This window comes from Erinaceus europaeus, chromosome 1, assembly GCF_950295315.1.
Source record: "Erinaceus europaeus chromosome 1, mEriEur2.1, whole genome shotgun sequence".
In the NCBI taxonomy this organism is placed as follows: Eukaryota; Metazoa; Chordata; class Mammalia; order Eulipotyphla; family Erinaceidae; genus Erinaceus; species Erinaceus europaeus.
In genome coordinates this window covers 96,665,107-96,689,524 of record NC_080162.1, presented here as the reverse complement: position 1 = coordinate 96,689,524, position 24,418 = coordinate 96,665,107, and the positions used below count along the sequence as shown (strand labels likewise).

Sequence of the window (24,418 nt, the reverse complement as noted above, 5' to 3'; positions counted from 1 at the left end):
AGCTCTGGTAAAAAAAAAAAAAAAAAAAAGAAAAAAGAAACAAAAAAAGAAAGATAGATAGGGAAGAAAGGAAGGAAGGAAGGAAGGAAGCAAGGAAGGAAGGAAGGAAGAGAAGAAGTAGTGGAAAAGGCTTTGGTGTGAACTCAAGGGACACCATCTTCACAGCCTGTGAAACATGCCCTCCTTGGGTGGAATCAGCAAGCATTCTAAATTAGGAATTAAAACTCTCAGATTTCACACCACTCTTTATGATAGTTTCCCAACCAATTCCATCAAAGAGGACTTGACTGAGGTTCTTTCTTTCCAACCTGCTTCCTCCAGACAAAAGGCTGATATGATCAGTTTGTCTCAGTGCTTCAAAGCTGCATTCTCCCAAACACTTTGATCCTGGTCCATTTTTAGTCACCCCTTCCCAGAGGAGTGTGACATAGTAGACCTTACAGCTTGCCCCTTATTAGGTTTCATTTACTCTTGCTCTCTTGCAGAGGGGCCCCCAGATGGCCTGAAGCTCAGTCCTTTGGGCCATTGCTTCACTAGAAGGCCAGACAGGTTGTGCCCACTGAGCATGGGGGTCTTAGGGAAATCACGAAGCAGGCAGTAGTATGTTAGTGACTTGGCTTCTCAGTACTTTTTACTTCATCTCTCCATTGTGAGACCGGGCCAAATGACAAATGGGTATAGGAGGCAGGCAGAAATCAAGATGCTCACTTTATTTCTGAGTTGAGGAAGGTGTTTTGGCACTGATGTCAAGCTCAGCTTTCTTCTGCTTCCGAGATCAGTTACACTACCCTCATCCTCACTGTCTCTCAGGCCCAGTATAGAGAATAGAAACCTTATCTCCCAGAGGAATGTGCTCCTTGTACCACTCTTCCTCATGAGGGGTGGGTGTGTGTCCTTGGGTGCATAAAGGGTGGGAGAGAAGAGCATACAAGAGTGGCCTCACGCATGACTTTCCTGGAAGCCCCTCTCTGCTCCTAGCAGCTGGGAGAATGAGACTTTGCCAAAGGAGCATGCACTACTAGGACCCTAAAGTATTCTGTGCTGAGAAGTCTGTCTGAGAGCATGTGCAAGACAGACTACTTGGAATAGGAGCGTGATCACAAATTGCTCACCAAAAAAGGAGTAGTATGTCAGGAACTCACCTGGATAAGAAACTCTTCTTCCCCCAACTACTAGGGGATCCTGGAAGTTGTGTGGTGATGGGGATGGAGGAAAGGCCAGGAAGTGCTAGTCTAGTCATGCTTACTTTAGGGAAGGAACAGATGTCCCATTTCTTCTCCCCTACCTTGTCAACCAAGCATAGAGAAGTAGGACTCTTCTCTACCAGTAGAACCCTAGGACAACTCACTGATAAAAAGACTAACTTTGGGTCCTGCTGGATGATGTTGGAAAAGGACCCAAGTTGGGGGTGAGAGTGTTTTACAGATACCTGTCACAGGATGATGAAAATTATATCCAGGTGTCAACAACTGTACTGTAACCTATTAACCCCCCTCCATAAAATGATAAAAAAGATTAATATTAGCCAAATGCATGTGAATTCCTAATCTTTAAGGTTGATAGCTGCCCCAGTCCCAAGTGGCTGTCAGAAGATAAGACTTTTTTAAAAATATATTTTATTATTGATTTAATAATGATTAACAAGATTGTGAGATAACATAGGTATAATGCCATACAGTTCCTACCACAAGTTCCATGTCCCATCCCCTCCATTGGAAGCTTCCCTACTCTTTATCCTTCTGGGAGTATGGGTGGAAATTCTTTATGAGGTTCAGAAGGTAGAAGGTCTGGCTTCTCTGTTGGACTTGGATATTGGCAGGTTGTTCAGTACTCCCAGCCTGTTTCTATCTTTCCCTAGTAGGGTAGGGTACTTGAGAAGTGAGACATTGGGACACATTGGTGAGATCTTCTGCCCAGGGAAGTCAGGATGGAATCATAGTAGCATCTGCAACTTGGTGGCTGGAAGGCAGTAAGATACAAAGAAGGATAAATTATTTAATAAACAGGAGCCAAAAGGTAGGAATAGAGCAGATGGAATTAAGGATTCTTGAGTGGGAAGAAGCTACGAGTCTTTTTAGGTATGTTCCAAAGGACCCAGGACTTTTGCGGGAGCCTGATAGTTAACATGCAGGTAGGCTAAAAGTATTGTCTGGGAAGATGATGTCAGAGTTAAGAATAGGGCTGAAGACTCACCCAAGTTGAGGCTTCAGAAAAACTCTAGATCAGAAAAACTGTTCATCACCTTCTTAGTTTGAGAATCCAGCTGGATCACAAGGTGAGGCAAACATAATTGATGTGATAGACTGTGGGATCTCAATTAAAAGAATAAAACCTTTTGATGGTCAAAGTCTCTGGAAACCACTGCAAACACTCCTTGATCAAGAAACAGACATTTTATTTCAGAAAGTTTTTGACTAACATTTGTAATCTGTAGCTTGAACATTTGACATTCTTTAACTGGCCAAGCAAAAATGTTTCTTGGAAGTGTTTCACACTCTTCCATCGGCCTAATCCACAGTGACCTCTTCCACTCAGCCTCTCCAAGTGAACTCTGGGAAATTTACATCCTTACTGTGCAGTTGTACTTTGGAAGGGTGTGCATTATTTCAACTGTGGGACTCACATCTTGTCCACTACAGAGCTCTGCTGTGGGCTGGCCGTATGCAATACTGTGTCTTCTATGGGCTGTGAACTCAGGCATGTGGCCTGATGCTGTATTTTGACATAGTTATGAAAGAACCTTGGGAAATTTTCTGAAGCTCTGACAGAATCCATGTACAAATTTCTCTCCTTTTTCACGAACAGATAGGGTCGGTATAGCTGATCATCTAATGTCAAACAAGAGTCGCTGTTCTTTTCCATAGACCCTTTTAGAACCCCAGCACATGTTACGATGATTAGAAGATGTTGTTACTTTCTTTTTAATTTTTTAAAAAATATATTTTTTAAATTTTATTTATTTTTCCCTTTTGTTGCCTTTGTTTATCATCATCATTATTATTATTATTGTTATTGCTATTGCTGTCATTGTTGTTGGATAGGACAGAGAGAAATCAAGAGAGGAGGGGAAGACAGAGCAAGGAGAGAAAGACAGATACCTGCAGACCTGCTTCAACACTTGTAATCGACACCCCTGCAGGTGGGGAGCTGGGGGCTCAAACCGGGATCTTTATACAGGTCCTTGCACTTCGCACCATGTGCATTTAACCCACTGTGCCACGCCTGGCTCCCCTTTTTAATTTTTTAAATAAAGCTTTATTTATTTATTTATTTATTTATTATTGGATAGAGACAGAGAGAAGTTGAGAGGGGAGGGAGGGAGACAGAGAGACAGCTGCAGTCCTGTTTCACCATTCATGAAGCTTTTGTCTTGTAGGTGGGGACCAGGGACTTGAACCCAGGTCCTTCAGCATTTTAACATGTGTGTTCAACCAGGTGTACCACTGCATCCCCTCCCCACCATGTTATCACTTTCTGTTGCCTCTTTAAAAAAAAAAAAAAAGACAAAGGCAGATTTGTAGCCAGATTGAATCATAGGTCCATACTTTCTGAAAAGACAAAGTGATCCAAAGGCACCTACTTTTGTTGGAATGGTAGCAGCCTGTTCAGACTGTGCAAACTGTGGACGATTAGTCACAAGAACAGAAAATACTCTCCTGTGAACTACTTAGATGACTGAAGATTAAGAAATACTCTGAGGCAAAGGGTTGACAACAAAGAGGTATGATGACACTGGGAGAGGGAGATTGGCTGTTAAGGTTCCAGACCATCTTTGCCGTATCCCTCCTCTCTCATACTGATTGAAATGCCTATTACAGTCACCTTTGTTTTTTAAATCAGAACCTAAAATCTCGTTTTGAGGCTCTTGAATGTGATAATAAATGTTCATGTATTATCTACTTAAGTATGAATTAACCAAAGGCCTCAGTAATAGCCAGTTTGCATATTCTCAATAGCCACATGTGACATTTCCATCATCTTGGAGTATTCTGTTCACAATTCTCATATTCCTTGGTTATTGTTGAGAGTTTAGCCTATATTGTCCCATATTCATGGGGCCTTTTCATGGTTCTAGACTCCCTAGTGTGATGTTCAGGATTTTACACAGTATACCTCAATTCCCTGTTGAAAGCAGATACAGTAAATTCAGTGATCAAGCATGGATTCATATTCACATAGAATAATCTCTAGGTCAGAAGCTTGCATTTCTGCATGATTCCTTCATGGAGAAGAGTGCCAGCTAGGGAAAGATAGAAATAGGCTAGGGAGATGGGTATACCTGCCAAGGTCTATGCCCAGGAGAGAAGCAGTTAAAGAAGCCAGACCTCCCACTTTCTGCACCTCATAAAGATCTTTGGTCCATAGTCCCAGAGAGATAAAGAATAGGGAAACTCCCAATGGATGGGATGGGACATGGGCCTCCAGTGGTGGGAACGGTATGGTATTACATCTCTAGTACAGTTCTACTCCTTAGAGCCTTGTAAATAATTATTAAATCACTAATAAAAAATAAAACCTTTAAATAAATTAATGAATCAAATAAGAGAGAGAACTACTTAGCAGATGACACTAGGCTCCTTTGTCCAGAGTTACCCATACACATACACTACATTTTAGGAAGAGAGCCATTAAGAAAATAAACTATTATTTTGATTCTTGAGATTTCTACTGGGAAATTCTGTGTTTTGCAAGTATATGGGACAAGTAGGATCTCTATTGAACAGAATCCCATTTTTAGTTTTTATTTATCAACTTTTAAAATATACCCAGAGTAATTCCCTTCTTTGGTGTCTTAGATTTTTTTTTTTAATTTTTTTTTTATTTAAGAAAGGATTAATTAACAAAACCATAGGGTAGGAGGGGTACTACTCCACACAATTCCCACCACCCAATCTCCATATCCCACCCCCTCCCCCGATAGCTTTCCCATTCTCTATCCCTCTGGGAGCATGGACCCAGGGTCATTGAGGGTTGCAGAAGGTAGAAGGTCTGGCTTCTGTAATTGCTTCCCCACTGAACATGGGCGTTGACTGGTCGGTCCATACTCCCAGTCTGCCTCTCTCTTTCCCTAGTAGGGTGGGTCTCTGGGGAAGCTGAGCTCCAGGACATATTGGTGGGGTCTTCAATCCAGGGAAGTCTGGCCGGCATCCTGATGACACCTGGAACCTGGTGATTGAAAAGAGAGTTAACATACAAAGCCAAACAAATTGTTGAGCAATCATGGACCCAAAGCTTGGAAAAGTGGAGAGGAAGTATTAGGGAGGTACACACTGCAAATCTAGTGTACTTCTGCTTTCTTACTTTGGTGCCATACTCCAAACTCAGTCAATTTCTGCTTTGCGTTTCTACTTCTTCTTCTTCTTTTTTTTTTACATGCATAACATTCCCCAGATTCCCATTTAACAATACAACCCCCACTATTTCATTCATCATTTTTCATGGACCTGTATTCTCCCCACCCACCCACCCACCCCAGAGTCTTTTACTTTGGTGTAATACTCCAATTCCATTTCAGGTTTGACTTGTGTTTTCTTTTCTAATCTTGTTTTTCAACTTCTGCCTGAGAGTGAGATCATCCCGTATTCATCCTTCTGTTTCTGACTTGTTTCACTCAACATGATTTTTTCAAGGTCCATCCAGATCGGCTGAAAACAGTGAAGTCACCATTTTTTACAGCTGAGTAGTATTCCATTGTGTATATATACCACAACTTGCTCAGCCACTCATCTGTTGTTGGACACCTGGGTTGCTTCCAGGTTTTGGCTATTACAAATTGTGCTGCCAAGAACATATGTGTACACAGATCTTTTTGGATGGATGTGTTGGGTTCCTTAGGATATATCCCCAGGAGGGGAATTGCAGGGTCATAGGGTAGGTCCATTTCTAGTCTTCTGAGAGTTCTCCAGACTGTTCTCCACAGAGGTTGGACCAATTGACATTCCCACCAGCAGTGCAGGAGGGTTCCTTTGACCCCACACCCTCTCCAGCATTTGCTGCTGTTACCTTTTCTGATGTGTGACATTCTCACAGGAGTGAAGTGATATCTCATTGTTGTCTTGATTTGCATTTCTCTGACAATCAGAGACTTGGAGCATTTTTTCATGTGTTTCTCGGCCTTTTGGATCTCTTCTGTGGTGAATATTCTGTCCAAGTCCTCCCACCATTTTTGGATGGGGTTATTTGTTGTCTTGTTGTTGAGTCTGGCAAGCTCTTTATATATGTTGGTTATTAAACTCTTATCTGATGTATGGCATGTAAAGATCTTCTCCCATTCTGTGAGGGGTCTCTTGATTTGGGTAGTGGTTTCTTTTGCTGTGAAGAAGCTTTTTAATTTGATGTAGTCCCATAGGTTTATACTTGCCTTAGTCTTCCTTGTAATTGGATTCGTTTCATTGAAAATGTCTTAGATATTTTATTTGTCATGTGCAAGTCACTGCATTTCTCTAACACGTGTGAGTTGTGACAGTTAAGTTAAATGCAGTTTTGCAAGTGTGAAAATTGTAAAGTAAAATGTCAAATATATATCAAATGGTGCTGTTTTGTATTGCAGGGTGGGCTAGATCAGGTAGCTACTCTACTTCATACTATGCCATTTAATTTTTTAATGTATTAATTAATTTATTTCTCTTACAGTGATTTCCCCCACAGTTTCTGAAGATTCACCACTTGAGAAAAAAAAAGGAACCTGGGCATTATTTGAAGGTAAAGCTTGTATATTGTATCTCCCTTAAAAATGACAGGAAAATAATTTAACTGGAAGAAAGGACCCAGTTTCTTAGTTTGCCACAGAATCAACCTGTTTTCTTGCACTAGACTTACTCAAGAGTAAAATGGGAACCCCCCCCCCCAACGGTATCAGCCCATGAATTTTGAAAGAATAGAAGTGAAATAATCAATCTGTAGTTTTGGAGTTTTTGTTTATTTTTTGCTCTCACTTCCTCCTAGGGAAAGATTATCAAGTCATGTAAAAATGGGAAGACCATATAATTTGACTAACTTTATCTCTGATTTATTTTATAAAGAACTTAGAGGGGGCTGGGCTGTGGTACAGCTGGTTAAGCACATATAGTACAAAGCATAAGTACCCTTACAAAAATCTGGGTTCAAGCCCCCACTCTCTACCTGCAGGGGGAACGCTTCAAAAGCAGTGAAGCAGGTCTGCAGGTGTCTATCTTTCTCTCCCCCTCTCTGTCTTCCCCTCCTCTCTCCATTTCTCTCTGTCCTATCCAACAACAATGACATCAACAACAATAATAACTGCAACAACAATAAAAACAAGGGCAGCAAAAAGGAAATAAATAAATATGAAAAAAAGATTAACCACCCTAAGCAAGTAGATTTCTTTTTTAAAAAATTTATTTCTTTATTGGGGAATTAATGTTTTACATTCAACAGTAAATACAATAGTTTGTTCATGCATAACATTCCCCAGTTTCCCATTTAACAATACAACTCCCACTATGTCATTTATCATCCTTCATGGACTTGTATTCTCCCCACCCACCCACTCCCACCCCAGAGTCTTTTACTTTGGTGCGATATGCCAATTCCATTTCAGGTTCTACTTGTGTTTTAGTTTCTGATCTTGTTTTTCAACTTCTGTCTGAGAGTGAGATCATCCCATATTCATCCTTCTGTTTCTGACTTATTTCACATAACATGAATTTTTCAAGGTCCATCCAAGATCGGCTGAGATTTCTTAAAATACCTTTTATTTTAAAATATTTTATTTATGTATTTGTTTTGGGTAGAGACAGAGAATTTGACCTACAGCACTGTTTTACTGCTCTTCATGCTTACCCCCTCCCTCCACAGATCAGGCTTGAGCCTGGGTCCTTGTACACTATAATCTGTGCTTTCTACCAGGTGCATCACTTTCCAGCTCCTGAAAGTGATTTTCCAACTCACAGGGAGCTTTAAAAAACACCGATCCCTAGTGATGCTAGTGAGTGCATTTGAACTTGTTGAAAAAAATCATCATGTAACAATGACTTCAGAGCTGGTCCCAGACTAGCAGCATCAGCATCACCTGAGAACCTGTTACAGATATAGTTTGTTGGACCCCGTCATTTACAGAACCAGAAACTCTGGGTAGTGACACTTTGCAATCTGGGTTCCAGTAATACCTACAGGTTATCTGGTGCACATTCAGACTGGAGCCTTAAAATAGTGATTCTCAACAGCAAACAGTTGTGCCCCATCTAGAGGGCATTTCCCTATGTCAGAGACAGTTTTGGTGGCCAACATTAGCATTTATCTATTGGGTGGAGACCTAAGATTCTGCTAAAAATCTACAATGCATGTCAGCTGTTCACAATAAAAGGTTATCTGCAATAAAAGGTTCACAATAAAAGGTTAGAAAAGAAAACACAAGTCGAACCTGAAATGGAATTGGAGTATTACACCAAAGTAAAAGACTCTGGGGTGGGTGGGTGGGTGGGGAGAATACAGGTCCATGAAAGATGATGAATGACATAGTGGGGGTTGTATTGTTAAGTGGGAATCTGGGGAATGTTATGCATGTACAAACTATTGTATTTACTGTTGAATGTAAAACATTAATTCCCCAATAAAGAAAAAAAAAAAAGAAAATACCCTACAAAGTGGCATTATAATATGATTTTTAGGATAGGGAAAAAAAAACTACAACAACAATTAAAAAAAAAGACAACAAGGGCAACAAATGGGAAAATAAATAAATAAAAATAAATTTAAAAAAAAAAGGTTATCTAACCCCATATCTCAAGAATACCAAGGTTGGGACACTCTGCTTTAGAGTCAGAAAAGTTAATAGAAATGATTATCTCAACAGTTATGGTTAAAGGTTATAACAATTACAGTCAAGGACGAAGCTGGAAGAGCCTTTGGCCAGCGTGAAACTGATGAGTTTGTTTACTTACTTACTTATTTATTTATTTATTTATTTGTCTGTCTACCTATCTATTTATTTATTGGATAGTGACAGAAATTGAGAGAGAAAGGGGAAAATAGGAGAGAGAGACACCTGCAGCCTTGCTTCACTGCTTGTGAAGCTTTTACCTGAAGGTGGGAACTAGGGACTTGAACCTAGGTCCTTGCACATTGTATCATGTGTGCTCAACCTGATTTGCCACTATTGGGACCCCTGACTGATATCTTTAAATATACTTACATTTATTTATTCAATAGAGACAGAGAGAAGTCAAGAGGAAAGGGGAGAGAGAGAAGGAGAGAGAAAATGCTGCACTGCTTCAATACTTGCAGAGTTTCTTCCCTGCAGGTGGGGAGTTGGGGGCTTGAACCAGGTCCTTGCTCGTTGCATCACGTGCACTCAACTGGATGACCCACCACCCGTTCCCCAAACCGATGAATATTAGCAGGGGACCAGGGGTCAGACAATGGTACACCTGGCTGAGCACACATATTACCATTAGTAAGCACCCTGGTTCAAGCCCCTGGCCCACATCTGCAAGAAGGAAGCTTCACAAGGGGTGAAGCAGATCTGCAAGTGTAAGGACAGAAAACTAAGTTCCCTTAAGAAAAGCAGACTTGGAATTATTTCTATGTATAGGTCCTCAGTGCAGCTGTTTCCAGTGCGTTTTCCCTTACGATTCAACAGTGCCAGCAGCGGCAGCAGCATAGCCCATGTTTTGCTTTTTTAACCCAGCCACCTTGTTGGTGAGGTCAGGGGTGCAATTGCAACTCCCTGGCGCCTGATCCCAGGCCTTTGCCCTTTTGTTCCTGGATAGGAAAACAGCAGTAGTGCTTGTGGATGGATATCCATCCTCTTGGGGCTCAACTCTGCCTGGCTACATGCCTACCACACAGAAAAAGGCTTTTGTTAGCCTCTGGGTAAGATGCCAGAGTGAGTTAAAAATCCCTCTGGGCTGTTGCTCAGGTATTTTGTCCTGAGCAAGATGATATTACAGACTGAATTAAAAAAAAAATAGTAGAAATACAAGCTTTTCTCGACAGAAGAGCTCTTAAGTATTTTCATCCACTCTGGAAAGGTAGAGGATGACTTGAGATTCTTGAGTCCAAAATCCAGGGAGAATTGAACCCCCTCATTGTGTTGAAGAACGCTGGGGTTTCAAAGACTTGCTGAGTATTCCAGTGGGTATCAGGGTTGCCTGGCAACAGGTACCTTCTGCCTTTTGTTGGGGTGGCTCTGACTGGCCTGGGAGATTGGGAGCTGGCAGGCTGACACTGTGCACCCCATCTCAGCCTCCCTGCTGTGTGTACATAACTGCAGCCTGCCAGCCGCACCATCTGCTTCAGGGAGGCCTGGGCTGGGCGGGGGGCAGTGGGGAGACATTTTCTGCATGGTGGCTTGCAGCAGAGTCTACAGTTGACATCCTTGCCTGCTGAAGAGACAAAGCTGCAAACAATTCTGGGACTAGAACAAGATTTTTAAAAAAATTATTGTGACATTGCAACTATATGTGGCATTTAAAAGCTAATCACACATTTGGTTAAATACAAATGTTTTTCTTAAATTTGGTCCTACAGGCTTGAATTCAGTCTCTAGGTAAGCATTTGTTTAGCCCAATCTGATTTTTAGATCCATTGAGCCAAAATTTATAATTCTAGAAAGGCTTATATGAAAGTAAAAAGAAAAGTCAGAAGATACCGCATCACTGGCTCCAATTTTCAGTGTGAGAAAGGTCTCCTGGATCTGAGTTGCAGCTGTCTCTGTCTGGGAGAACATAGCTTTGCGGCAGCACCCTGTTTAAAAGCTGCCTCCCTGGTAGTAGGACTTTGTGATGTTGGCTTGAAGGATTGAGGGTTTAACCTTTGTTTGGAAACACCAACAGTGAAGTTTGTGTCCCATGTTTTGAGTAGATTCAGCAGGGCGATTGTCTTCATACAGGAAAAGGATATGCTGGTAACAGAGTGGAAACATTAGATGGATTGCTGCCTAGTCCAGGGAAACATCAGTGTTGTTTCCGAGCTTTTGTCCTTCTGCAAGGTGACACTTTTCGAGGTGTCTATAGCTTCAAGAACGTAACAGAGAATAGGCACAACAGCTCCTGTGCCTATGGAGTTATACACACAGACGGCTGGTGCCTGTTGGCCATTGTCCACAGCCTGGAGGGCCTCTGTGCTTGGCAGTGGAGCTGAGCCTTCAGGGATGGCCAGATGTTTTATGATTCTGTAGCCACAGCTGCCTGTGGAGAGCCCCCTTTGTGCCATGCTGAGGAGACTGATCTGTAACCATAATGTGGGGCCTCTTGGAGCCCCTTGCCTTCTGCCAAGGGCACAGTGGGCTACAGAGGTCCATAGTTCTAGGGATGCTTACAGAAGATTCTGGCTGCAACCATGCCCCTCTTTTGCTTTTTAACCCTCAAACCAAGGAAGAAGTATTGATCAAGAGGTGATCCTGTGACTTAACCTCACTGTGGGTCGGTGGCACAGCAACTTCAGTGAGATACTTTCTCTGTGTGTGTGTTGTTAGACTGAAGCCAAATTGTCCTTGCCTTTTGTTCCAGGGACCCACATCTTCTGAGTCGCTTCAAAACAGACAGAGTTCACCTGCCCCACATCTGGTTTTCTGGGCAATGGTGGCCACATTGTTTACCATCTTCCCAGACCAGAAATGATTCTGTAATCTTGTCCCTGAAGCCGTTTGCTCAACCCAGGACTGGTTTAATGTTCTTCATGCTCTGGTACATCCTGTGCCCTATCAAGAATCCTGGTCTGTGACCTCTGCCCTGTGTCCCAGAATTACGTAATATTTAAGGAGTGGCTCAAATCTTTCTCCTAACTCTGAATCCTTACAGCATTGTCTGCATGGCCCACACATCTGAGATACAGGTGTCTGTGTAGAAAGGCAGTTTTGGTTTTGGCTGTAAGGGTGATTTTCTTCTATTTCAGATTCAAAATCCTCAAATAACCTTTGAACTTCTCAGCCATGTAATGTAATTCTGCTCCAAGCCTGTTGATTTGGCTATTCCCAAGGCTTAAAATTCTAGTAGGTATTTTCCAGCAGCATTTTTTGCTATTCCTTCTCTTCCTCCTCCTTCTTTTTACGATGTAAGCCCAATGTCAAAATTCAATCAGTTTACAAATTTGAAACATTAAGTGCTTAGCCTAAAGTAATATATACTCAGAACTGAAATCTAGGCAGTTAACAAACTTGAGATGTATTAAATCTATTTTTCCCCCAACATACTGAATAAATAGTGACTTATAACATTATATATTAATAGGATTGTAGTTTAAAAACATTCCTACCACCAAAAGTTTGTTTCCCCACCCTAACCCCCTGCAGTGGACCTGAGAATCCATCCTCCCCCCAGTCTTTTACTTTGGTGTAATACTCCAAACCCAGTCCAAATTCTGTTTTGTGTTTCCCTTTCTGTTCTTATTTCTTAACTTCTGTCCATGAGTGGGATCATTCCATATTCATCCTTCTTTTTCTGGCTTATCTCACTTAACAGGGTTCCTTAAAACTCCATCCAAGATGAGGTAAAGAAGGTAAAGTCATTATTTTTAATAGTTGAGTAGTATTCCATTGTGTATATATATCACAACTTTTTCAGTCACACATCTGTGATTAGACATCTGGGTTGCTTCCAGGTTTTGGCTATTACAAATTGTGCTGCTATGAACATAGGTATACACACATCTTTTTGGATGGATGTGTTTGACTCCTTAGACTATATCTCTAGGAGAGGAATTTCCATAAGGTAGGTACATTTTTAGCCTTGTGTGGATTCTCCAGACTGCTCTCCATAGGGGTTAGAGCAGTTTAGATATCCCCACCAATAGTGAAAGTGGGTTTCTTTACACCCACAACCTCTCTAACATTTATTGTTGCTATTGTTTCTGATGTATGACATTCTCACAGGGGGGAAGTGGTATCTCATTGTTGTCTTTATTTGCATTTTTCTGACAATCAGTGACTTGGGGCACTTTTTCATATGTTTGTTGGCCTTTCATATCTTCTCTTTGGTATGCTATTCATTTTTTTTTTAAATTTTTTTACTTATAAAAAGGAAACATTGACAAAACCATAGGATAAAAGGGGTACAACTTTGCACAATTCCCACCACCAGACCTCCGTATCCCATTCTCTCCCCTGATAGCTTTCCTATTCTTTAACTCTCTGGGAGTATGGACCCAAGATCATCCAGAAAGGGATGATCCAGAAAGTGGAAGGTCTGGCTTCTGTAATTGCTTCCCTGCTGAACATGGGCGTTGACAGGTCTGTCCATACTCCCAGCCTGTCTCTCTCTTTCCCTAGTGGGGAAGGTCTCTGGGGAAGTGGAGCTTCAAGGCACATTGGTGGGATTGTCTGTCCAGGGAAGTCTGGTCATATCCTGCTAGCATCTGGAACCTGGTGGCTGAAAAGAGAGTTAACATACAAAGCCAAACAAATTGTTGAACAATCATGGACCTAAATGCCGGAATAGTGCAGATGAAGTGTTAGGGGGTCCTCCATTTTGTAGCTATTAATTCTTAAGGCATTTTACTTGCTTCACTTCTAGAACTCTCATTCCAGTTCTCCTCTACATCTGTGATTGGCTCCTGGCTTCTTCTGTGGGAGAATCTGTCTTATTCCTATCCACCTGCCTGCTTCCTTAAGTATTGGTGTAGGTAGGTATTCCTTTCACTCAGAATCTTGCCCTTCAGTGCTTTCGACTCACTTTATGTTTAGTCCTGGCTTCTAAATTGCCAGGGCCAAAAAATTACTCAAATTAGCTTTGGGACAGTGCTGACTGTGCCTAAGACCCTACGAGGAGCTTCTCAACCCAAGGGGCAGAATCTATGCTGGGCCTGAGATAAAAGGAAGCTGAGATGTCTGATTTCATATTATTCTCCTCCCTTCTTGCTAATCAACAATAGTTTTACCTGCTTCTCCAGGATCACCCTGGAAACCAGCCACAGTGACATCCCTGGTATATTTGCTTTTTTCAGTTTAAGCACTTAACTAACTGCTCCTTCAGATCCCAAGAGCTTTACAAAGACTCATTCCTCTTGACTAAGCAATCCGATGTCTAGGAACTTAATCTTAAGACTATAAAGTGAGAGATACATTAAGATTTAAGCTTATGAGCACTCATCAGAAAATCATTCATCATGGCGAGAACAGTCAGAAACAAATTGAGTTGTCAATAGTAAGATATTAAGTCACATGTTAAATTGATAAACCTTTATCATATATTTCTAAACAATTTAGAATCATTTTTGAGGAGAACATAATGAGAAAAGAAAATGAGTATAAATAAATCAATCTATGAAACTCTAGGATTTTCAATTTAAAAACACATGCATTATATATCATAAAGTACACCAAATGTCAGCACTAGATATCACATGCAATATGATGCTTTACTTCTCTATTTGTCTCTTGGCTTCTCTCTCCATGTGTATTTTTTTCTTTCTATGTGGTTTTGCATTTTCAGTATGAATGATTCAGTAAATATGACTCAGCACAGAGCATCAGTTTTCTGGGAACATCCCCATGGTTCCCTCCTCAGTTGGGTCCTTCCTCTGTGTCTTTTCAGCACTGAACACTTACAAATTCCACATCATGCAGTCCTCAGATTTGCTGATCAGAAGACCTTTGGGGATTTATTGTTTTATTTCTAGTACCTAGAAGAGGGCTGAACGTGAATGATGACAGATATCTATTGTTTGAAGACATTTAAGTCAGCAGAGAAGCTTAGGCTAAGTCCAAGAATTTACTAGGTTCAAATATCTGTGGCTTTTTATTGCATAGCACATTAAAAACAATAATTTGACTTCCCTTTTACTTTCTGAGAAGTTTTGGCATTTAATCAATTAAGGAAGGGACTGGGCAGTGGCACAACTGGTAGAGCACACTTGTTACTATGTATAAGGATCTGGATTCAAGTCTAAGGTCTCCACTTGTGTGTGTGTGGGGGGGGTAGGGGGACCGGGGAAACTTTATAATTGATAAGGCAGTGCTGCAGATGTCTCTTTCACTTCTTATATATTCTTCCTCCCTCTCAATTTCTCTCTGTATCAGTAAATAAATAAACACAAAACCTTACAAACAGTAATAGTGTCCTTTTTATTTAAGAAAGGAGACATTAACAAGACCATAGAATAAGAGGGGTACAATTCCGCACAATTCCCATAACCTGATCTCCATATCCCATCCCCTCCCCTGATAGCCTTCCCATTCTCTGTCTCTCTGGGAGTATGGATCCAGAGTCGTTGTGGGTTAGAGAGGGTGGAAGGTCTGGCTTCTGTAATTGCTTCCCCACTGAACATGGGTGTTGACTGGTCGATCCATACTCCCAGTCTGCCTCTCTCTTTCCCTAGTAGGGTGGGGCTCTGAGGAAGCGGAGCTCCAGTACACATTGATGGGGTCGTCTGTCCAGGGAAGTCTGGTCAGCATCTTGCTGGCATCTGGAACCTGGTGGCTTAAAAGAGAGTTAACATACAAAGCCAAACAAATTGTTGAACAATCATGCACCTAAAGACTGGAATAGTGCAGATGAAGTGTTGGGGGGTATTCCCTGCATGCTCTTGTGTACTTCTGCTTCCAGGTATATATTTTTCCCCTAGTTTATGGGCATGTGTGAACCTATGCTCTATCTCAGGGGACCTAGGCTATATATAGGTTTGGGGACTTTATTGGGGAGTGGACTACCTGGAATGGAATTATAATGTCCTCTTATGAAGTGATCCACTAGAGTAATAATATGTCCTTTTATGAAGTTATCCACTAGAGTTTGTTTTCTGCCATGTGATAATGCCAAGAGATGTCTCTAAACCTGGAAGAGAGCCCTTGCCAGGTACCACATCTACCAGTGCCTTGATCTTGGACTTCTCAAATGAAAAAGAAAATCTCTGCTGTTTAAGCTACTCTGTAGAATTGTGTTATAGCAATCCAATGGTGGTTGTAGATATTGCGTTGAAGGAACATCCAGACTGTTTTCCAGAGTGACTGTAACAGTTTACAGTCTCATCAGCAAAGTCTTAGTAACCCGGTTTAGTCATATTCTTGGCAGCACTGGGCTATTCTTACTTTATTTTAAGCATTCTGTTAGGATTTTGGGACATCTCCTTGTGACTTAAATTTGTATTTCTCTAATGGCTAAGAAAGTTGAAATTTCTTCTATTCTTTTTCTGATATCTACATTGTCTTTATGTAAAAATGGTTTCTGTACATTTTTAATGTGATCCCTTGTTTTTCTGTTGTATTTTGAAACTTTTTTGTACTAGTCTGTTTTTGAGTATGTGCTTTGTCAATATGTTCTCCCACATTGTAGTTTGTACTTTCATCTTCTCCTTATGGGTATTTGCAGAGCAAATGTTTTAAATTTTAATGACATCAAATTTATTAAATGTTCCTCATGGGATGGTGCTTCTGGTAGCAAATCTAAAATCTTAAATCCTGCATCTCAAATATTTTGTTCCATGTATTTTCCATTTTTAAAAATTTAATTTATGGAACTGGAGGTGATTATGCTTAGCAAAATAAGTAAAGAAATGAAAGACAACTACCATATAGTTTCACTCATATGTGGAAGCTAGAGAGCTGATACACATGGACTTGCCAAAAAAATTCAAACAAACTTGTAAGAACTGTGGTGGTTATCTTTGAGAGGTGGGAGGGTGGAGATACAGAACTTTGGTGGTGAGTGTGGTGTGGGACTATGTTGGGCAGCCCCCCCATGCTGTGGTCCATTTACATAATCATTGCTTTGCCTGAGACCTGCCCTGCCTGCAGGTTATTGGTTAATCTCACTGGTTAGAACCTTCACAACAGCTGCTATGGAAGCTTTCTACCTTCGTGCTCTTTTCTCCACCCCCTTTCCTAGCCATTTCCTTTTCCCACTTGCCACTTACGATTAAAGATATATATAAAGGTGTTGTCTCTGATCAATAAAGGCATTGCATTGCATTCCTGCTCCACCACGAATTCCTCATCTCTCTCTCCCACAACACTAGCCCAGCAGAACTACACATTGTAATCTTACAGTCTTGCAGACTATTAATAACAAATAAAAAATTTAAAAAATAATTTAATTTATTTTGGATAGAGACACAGAAATTTAGAGGAGAGGGAGAGGTGGAGGAGGAGGAAGAAGGGGAGAGAGAGAGAGAGAGAGGAGAGATGCAGTACTGCTTCACTGTTCATGTAGCTTCCCCCCATAGGTAGGGACCAAGTGCTTGAATTCCTGTCCTTATGCATCACCATTTACCTCCTCACTCCTGCCCCCGTATTTATCCTAAAAGTTTGTGTTTTACACTTAGGTTTGTGGTTCTTTTGGTTTTGCATTTTTGCCTTGTAGGAAGTGTGTTTGATTTAAAAGCTCTCTTCTGATGTGGTGACCCACCCTTCACCTGCTCTGTTCATGCTTTTCAGACCTCTACATGTATGCTGTGCTCGTGTGCTGTGTGGGGATTCTCAGTGTTCTGCTCTTCACCCTGACCATCATCTGGCAGTCTGTGTTTAACAAGAGGAAATCCAGAGGTAAGAGGCCAGATAAAGATCATGTCTGAGAAGGGAACACAACCAACCCACAGACAGCCAGAAGAGCTTGGGCTAAATATCACCTTGGTTAACAAGTGCAACCCAGTCAGTGATTATTTACTGTCAATTATTACTGTTATTACCATTATTATTTGCTGGAACTGCTGAGGGTGAGCAGAGTGAATGAACAGATATACTTCCTTGAGACTCCGCTGAAGTCAACTGTGACCACTGTTGAGTCCTTTACATTTCCCTTCCCATCAGTTTCTGAGACCCTCACCTCTGATTCTCCCAGAAAAGCCTGTTAGTAGGCCTCACTGAATAGCTCACTTGGATAGTGTGCTGCTTGGCCATATATATGCCCCGGACTCAAGCCCAGCCCCCACTGCATTGAAGGAGGCTTCAGTGCTATAGTCTCTCTCTCTCTGCCTTTCTGTTTCTCTGTCTAAAAAAAAAAAATTAGAAAAGTCTGTTAGTCAGCTGCACCTAGGGTTAACACTATCTCTGACACTTAAGACTGAAGTGTTTAAACAAGTTCCTTGACTATTCTTAACTTATTTTCCCATTTTTTAAATGAAATGAGACCTGCCTTAGATTGTATGTTGTGAGTATTCATAATTTAATTACGATGCCTGATGCCAAGCCTGGCAGGCAGATGGGACACAGAAAGTCCCTCCTTCTTTTCCTGTCTAGTCTGGTGTTTATTTCTTACTGTCTCCTTTCTTATCAGTGTCCCTGTTCCCCCGGACTCTGTCCTCAGCCCCTTATCCAGTTACCCTTTCATTCTTAGTAATTTTTAGTAATCCTTCTAACTCCTATCTTCCTATTAACATACCTGCTTTCATTTTTTGATGTCACTCTCACCAAGTCTCAGTTTCACATTTCTATTAGCTCTTATCTAAATTCCTAACAGAAGCCCAGTCAGAATTGTTGAAGCAAATGAGAATGCCCTAACTCCCAGAGATAACCTGGGTAAGAGCTGACTCTGGAATTAGATCAACTCTAGCTCAAGTTGAGACGCTTCACTTCCTAGCTGGTGACTTATCAGTCATGTCACCATCTAAATAATGAAGAAAAATATTACACTAGCTCTGACACTTTAAGTAGAGTGTTGAAACAAGTTTCTTAACTACTCGTGCATTTTTAGTACACCAACTTCTAGAATTGTTGTGAGAATTAAATACACACACACTTAAGACATTCTGGCTCCTATTAAGTGTCTTATATTTATGACGACAGGTGGTTGTATCTACACATAATAACTATAACTTTTAGCCCAAGTTTATAAAGCTGGGGAGCATTAAGTATTCAGGACTCAAGTTCAAATCAAGAAACTGGAAAGAATTTCCAGGTTGGGGTTGGGGTTTCCCCAGAGCTGCAGGCAGGACTAAGAAAGGGACCCAGGGAGAGTGGATCTTTCCACACTAGACCTTAGAGAGTATGGGAAGAAGAGATTCTTGGTAAGAACAGTCTTAAAAGTGTGACTCAGGCGATGCCAAACCAGGATACGTCTTGGACAGGGGGGATGGGGGGGAGGAGGAGAAAGGAGCATATGTTCACAAGCCCTCCCTCCCTCCTTCCCTCCTTCCTTCCCTGCCTCCCTCCTCTCTCTCAGATGTCCTGTTACTACTTCCCTTTGATCACACCAGCCAGAAGCCAGAGGACAGTACACAGAACTACTTCCAGGGCCCTGAGACAGGTAGGGAGGGATTGTTGGTACTAGAGGGGAAAGAGACAAAGGATATCTGAGAGAGATGAGGGGGACTGTAGCCTCTACCAGGGATTTTTCTTTCTGCTCTACTTCTGGGGCCCTTCCCACCAGGCCTGAGGATATCTCTATGCTAGGCTCTGAGAACCTTCCTCTAGGATATTTGCCCATCTCTACCACCACAGCTGAGCCTTTCTTCTGTTCCAGACACAAGGCTACTTTTGTGAACTTGAAGCATATGTTCCACAAAATGCAATTGACTTTCTTTGAGAGGACAGGGTATAAGGCAGAGATCCTGCATCTGATTCATTCTTCCTGGAATGTGGCTCATGACAGCTGCTTAACAAATGGTGGACAAATGGGCTTGTTTCCCAGCTGCTCTGCTCTCAACTGTTGGAGTTTGGAGCAACATAGGCTCTTTCCAAATCCATTTTTCTCTATAGACATCTTTCCCTGGGCTCATGGGATGACAGAAAAATCTGCCCCAAGGTGCAGGTCTGTTAGGCATTAGGAAACAAAGCAAGGTGATGAGGTCAGAAGACATCCTTTTCTAAAGCTAAGAAGGGCAGACAAGACATACCTTACAGGTCTTACACAGAACAGACAAAAACTGGACCCCAGCAGCCTGCAGCCCCTTGAGTAAGCTCCAGATGGCCCCGTGTACATCTATGTATGATGTCCCTGCTGAGCTATTTGGAGCATTACCTGAGCATCTGCTGCAGGGGAGCACCATGTCCTCATATAATCCTCGCCACCGATCCAGGATAGCAGTCTGTATTGCTCCCACTTGACAGAATATAGGTGAGGGACTTGGTACAGTACTGAAACAAAGAGCAGTAGAGTTCAAGTCCTCAGCACCATCACAAGCATCCCATGTTTCTACTTAAGAAAATCTCAGCTGGCTGGAGTCTGACCTTTCCAAGGAATTTCCCTTCAAGTTTCCATAGGGGTAATTGCTAAATTCACTCCCAAATAGCAGTCCCTGACTCCTACAGCTCCTTGGGAGACTTTGGGCTGGGTGTAACTTCTGCTGGCAGGCTGGCCTCCTGTAGCTCTGGCTGGGTTGGTACCACCCCATTGTGGTTGAGGAGCTAAAGGACAGAGAACTGTGCTTGGGGGGAACCTTGGTGTTATCCTCACCTGAACCCAGAAACATAAGGGCTTCACCGACCAAGCCATCAGAAACAAGGTGTTCACTGGGAAACCTGCTCAAATGCAGACTGACTCAGTATGCCTGGAGCAGAGATGAGATACTGTATTTTTGATATCTCAGGCATTTCTACCACTGCTGGTGCAAAGACCATATTTGACCAGTAAAGTTGAAAGATGGTCATTATTAATTTTATCCTGCTCAGTACCTCTCTTTTATAATATATATATGAATTCTCTAAGATATTTATTTATTTATCTTTAAAATTTCTTTATTGGGGAATTAATACTTTACATTCCACAGTAAATACAATAGTTTGTACATGCATAACATTCCCCAGTTTCCCATATAACAACAAAACCCTCACTAGGTCCTCTGTCATCCTTCTTGGACCTGTTTTCTTACCCCCACCCACCCCCCAGAGTCTTTTACTTTGGTGCAATACGCCAATTCCAGTTCAGTTTCTACTTGTGTTTTCTCTTCTGATCTTGTTTTTCAACTTCTGCCTGAGAGTGAGATCGTCCCATAGTCATCCTTCTGTTTCTGACTTATTTCACTTAACATGAATTTTTCAAGTTCCATCCAAGGTCTGCTGAAAACTGTTAAGTCACCATTTTTAATAGCTGAGTATTATTTCGTTGTGTATATGTACCACAACTTGCTCAGCCACTCATCTGCTGTTGGACACCTGTGTTGCTTCCAGGTTTTGGCTATTACAAATTGTGCTGCTAAGAACATATGTGTACACAGATCTTTTTTGGATGGGTGTGTTGGGTTCCTTAGGATATATCCCCAAGAGAGGAATTGCAGGATCATAGGGTAGGTCCATTTCTAGCCTTCTGAGAGTTCTCCAGACAGTTCTCCACAGAAGTTGGAGCCATTTACATTCCCACTAGCAATGCAGGAGGGTTCCTTTGACCCCAAAACCCCTCCAGCATTTGTTGCTGTTACCTTTTCTGATGTATGACATTCTCACAGGAGTGAAGTAGTATCTCATTGTTGTCTTTATTTGCATTTCTCTGACAATCAAAGATTTGGAGCATTTTTTTCATGTGTTTCTCGGCCTTTTGGATCTCTTCTGTGGTGAATATTCTGTCCATGTCCTCTCCCCATTTTTGGATGGGGTTATTTGTTTTCTTGTTGTTTACACAAGTATTTTATAAAAGAAAATGTTTAGGGAGTCGGGCTGTAGCGCAGCAGGTTAATTGCATGTGGTGCAAAGTGCAAGGACCAGCACAAGGATCCTGGTTGGAGCCCCCAGACCCCCATATGCAGGGGAGTCGCTTCACAGGTGGTGAAGCAGGTCTTCAGGTGTCTTTCTCTCCCCTTTCTGTCTTCCCCTACTCTCTCCATTTCTCTCAATCCTATCCAACAACGACGACATCAACAACAATAACAAAAAAAATAAGGGCAAAAAAGGAAATAAATAAATGTTTTTAAAAAAGAAAGAAAATGTTTAGATATCAACCGATCAATCAATGAGATAGACCAATAGATAGATATGATAGATGATAAATTATATAGATAGATGATAGATAGATAGATAGATGATAAATAGGTGATAGATGTGTAGATGGATAGATGGATGGATGGATGAATGGATAGATGATTGGGTAGATGGATAGACAGATGTATGATGGGATGGAGAGAGAGAGGAAGATAGATATATAGGCAGACAGACAGACAGGTAGATATATAGGCAAAATGTATTACTCTAGCATACATAGTGTCAGGGATCAAACATGGGACCCCACATATAAAAGTCTTGTACTCTATCATTGAGTCACCTCCCTGATCACTACCACAAATGTACTGAAATGCCCATATTACTTTTCTCAATAGATAAGATATTATACCTGTATCAACAAAAATCTATTACTCAGTCTAACTAATATAATGAGGAAAATAATTCATAACATAATAAATTTAGTATAACCCATTTTATCCTGAATAGCCTTGGATTTGGGAAAACATAATTTTCTTTTATATTTGAAAATTTTTTAAATGCAGCCACATATATGCTTACATTAGAAATAAAGACTAAATAAAAAGCCTGTATGTCTATGTGAAGACTCAACACACATGTGACAGGGACAAGTAGAGACTGACCTAGGTGTGCCTTAACATCTGGGGATGGCACTGGCCACATTGATGGAACTTCAAAAGTAAAATTTCATATACAGTTATGTTGACTTTTATATTCTAAATATTTGCCTTATTTTTTGTATTTTAAATATCCACTATGCTTTAGGATGAAGCAAACATATACCGCAGGTGTCTATGTAAAAAATACAAACACACTTAAATCCCAAGAACTGATTTCCATTTTTTTTCTTTTTCTTTTTTTTTTTTCTGTATGAATGTCAGGGGGAGGATTCAGTCACATGGGACAAAAATGCTTTTGTAGACTATGCTGGCTGTCCAGCATGTTTGCCCTCTGACTGTGAATTGTGTACCCTAAGAGTGTGATAATCACAAACATGCCAAGAGTTCTACATGCCCCTCAGGAGGTGAGTCCACCTTGACCTTTGAGCAGGCTGTTCAGTCTGACACTGTGTCTACTTAGTTGAAAGAAGCAAGGCCTCCAGGAACCCCAAGGAACTGGCCCACTGGAGGGAGGGATGGATGACAGGATGCCATCTCTGTGTGTGCTGTTTCTGTTCTAATCCTTTTCCTGCAACCTAGTATTTTATTCTCTTTCACAGCTGAGGAAGTAGGAGTAGGCAGGGCATAGGTAGATTGCTCAAATACTGCAAAGCACCCCAAAACCTACCCCCTACAGTTCTGAACATTATGTCTTTCTCTACAGGATCACAACAGAAGCCATCCTCTGGTGACAGGTCTCTCTCTCTCTCTCTGCCTTCCCCCCCCCCTCCCCAGCCCATCAGAACACTCCTCTGCTCTGCTCTGGCTTATGTTGGTGCAGGGGATTGAATGTGGGTCTTTGGAGCCTCAGGTATGGAAGTCTCTTTGCATAACCATTATGCTATCTACCCTCCACCCTTATCTGTCTCCTTTACTACACCCAGGAAGGCAGCCTCATCTCAGAGCCAACAACCTTTCAGGGGGCAGGTTAGCAAACAGATTTGCAAGGAGGAAACTCAGGATTCCATTGAAGGCTTGGTTTGCAGGGCTCTTTCCACCTTGCTTTCTTAAGTCTATTGGATGACAAAAGAGACCTAAAAGCATAGAAGATATTTGAGCAACACGGCCTTGCTTAGGTTGTCCCAAAAAAAAAAAAAAAAAAAAAAACCTTTTGTGGGTAAATAGTTGAAATTAAGAGCATTTGCCTTTCCTGCCACTGGGTGATCTCTTATCCAGAGGATACACTCTGGAGAACGCTCAAATGTTTCAAATATCTATCATCACAGGAATCAAAAAGTAGAAACAGAACAGATGAGATTAGGGATTTTAGGATGGAAGGAAGCTAGGAAGTCCATTTTAGGCTTGTTCCTAGGGACCCATGACTATCATAGTTTTTGTCTGAGTTTGATAGCTAACATGAAGTTGGATAAAAATATTGTCTGAGAAATTTGGTGCTAGAGTAAAGAAAAGGGCTAGAAAGTTGGATTAGGGTAGAGGGTATCTTCCATTCTTGAAAAAAAATTCTATGAATAAAAGTAACTATTTACCTCAATTCACCCAATCCGTAGCCATATATTTATATATAGTTAGCACCAGTGCCTGTGTAACCTCTTAAGTCCTGACTGGTCATCACGAACCTACTCCAAATACAATGAATGCAAACAATATCAGTAATTTGCAATCTATGCTGGGATCTTAGTATCTTCTGCCGCCTCTGTGCAGCCACAGCAACTGGAATTAACTAGAAGTGGAGCTCCAGGATGAGACCACTCTGAACCCTGGAGTCTACCTCCGGTTACAGATGAGATGACATGACTGGGTGACATCATTTTCTCTCCCTCGGGTCTCACTAGCCAGGCAGGCAGACCTCTGCACCTGATGACTCCCAATTCTAAGGGCATGCCCAGTCTGAACAATGGCACAGTTATGGGATGTTACCCAGGCAACAAAGTTAGTTCCCAAAGAATGTTATACCATTTATGGAGCAAGGATGGGTGCCAGGCTAGCGTGAAGGTGTTTCTTCCTGGGCACGTGTCCTCTG

The 24,418-nt window shown here is 41.5% G+C and overlaps 1 protein-coding gene across 2 annotated transcripts in view; it reads left to right on the top strand.

Annotated features, from left to right (window-relative positions):
- VSTM4 (V-set and transmembrane domain containing 4) overlaps positions 1-24,418 on the top strand; it is a 106,454-nt gene that overhangs the window by 30,326 nt on the left and 51,710 nt on the right. The window contains exons 3-4 of one of the 2 annotated variants that reach the window (XM_007526480.3): positions 6,634-6,702; positions 17,327-17,434. In XM_007526480.3, coding sequence (XP_007526542.1) covers positions 6,634-6,702; positions 17,327-17,434 — 177 coding nt within the window. The remainder of the gene's footprint in view (positions 1-6,633; positions 6,703-17,326; positions 17,435-24,418) is intronic. The other variant, XM_060191366.1, reaches the window with a different exon arrangement.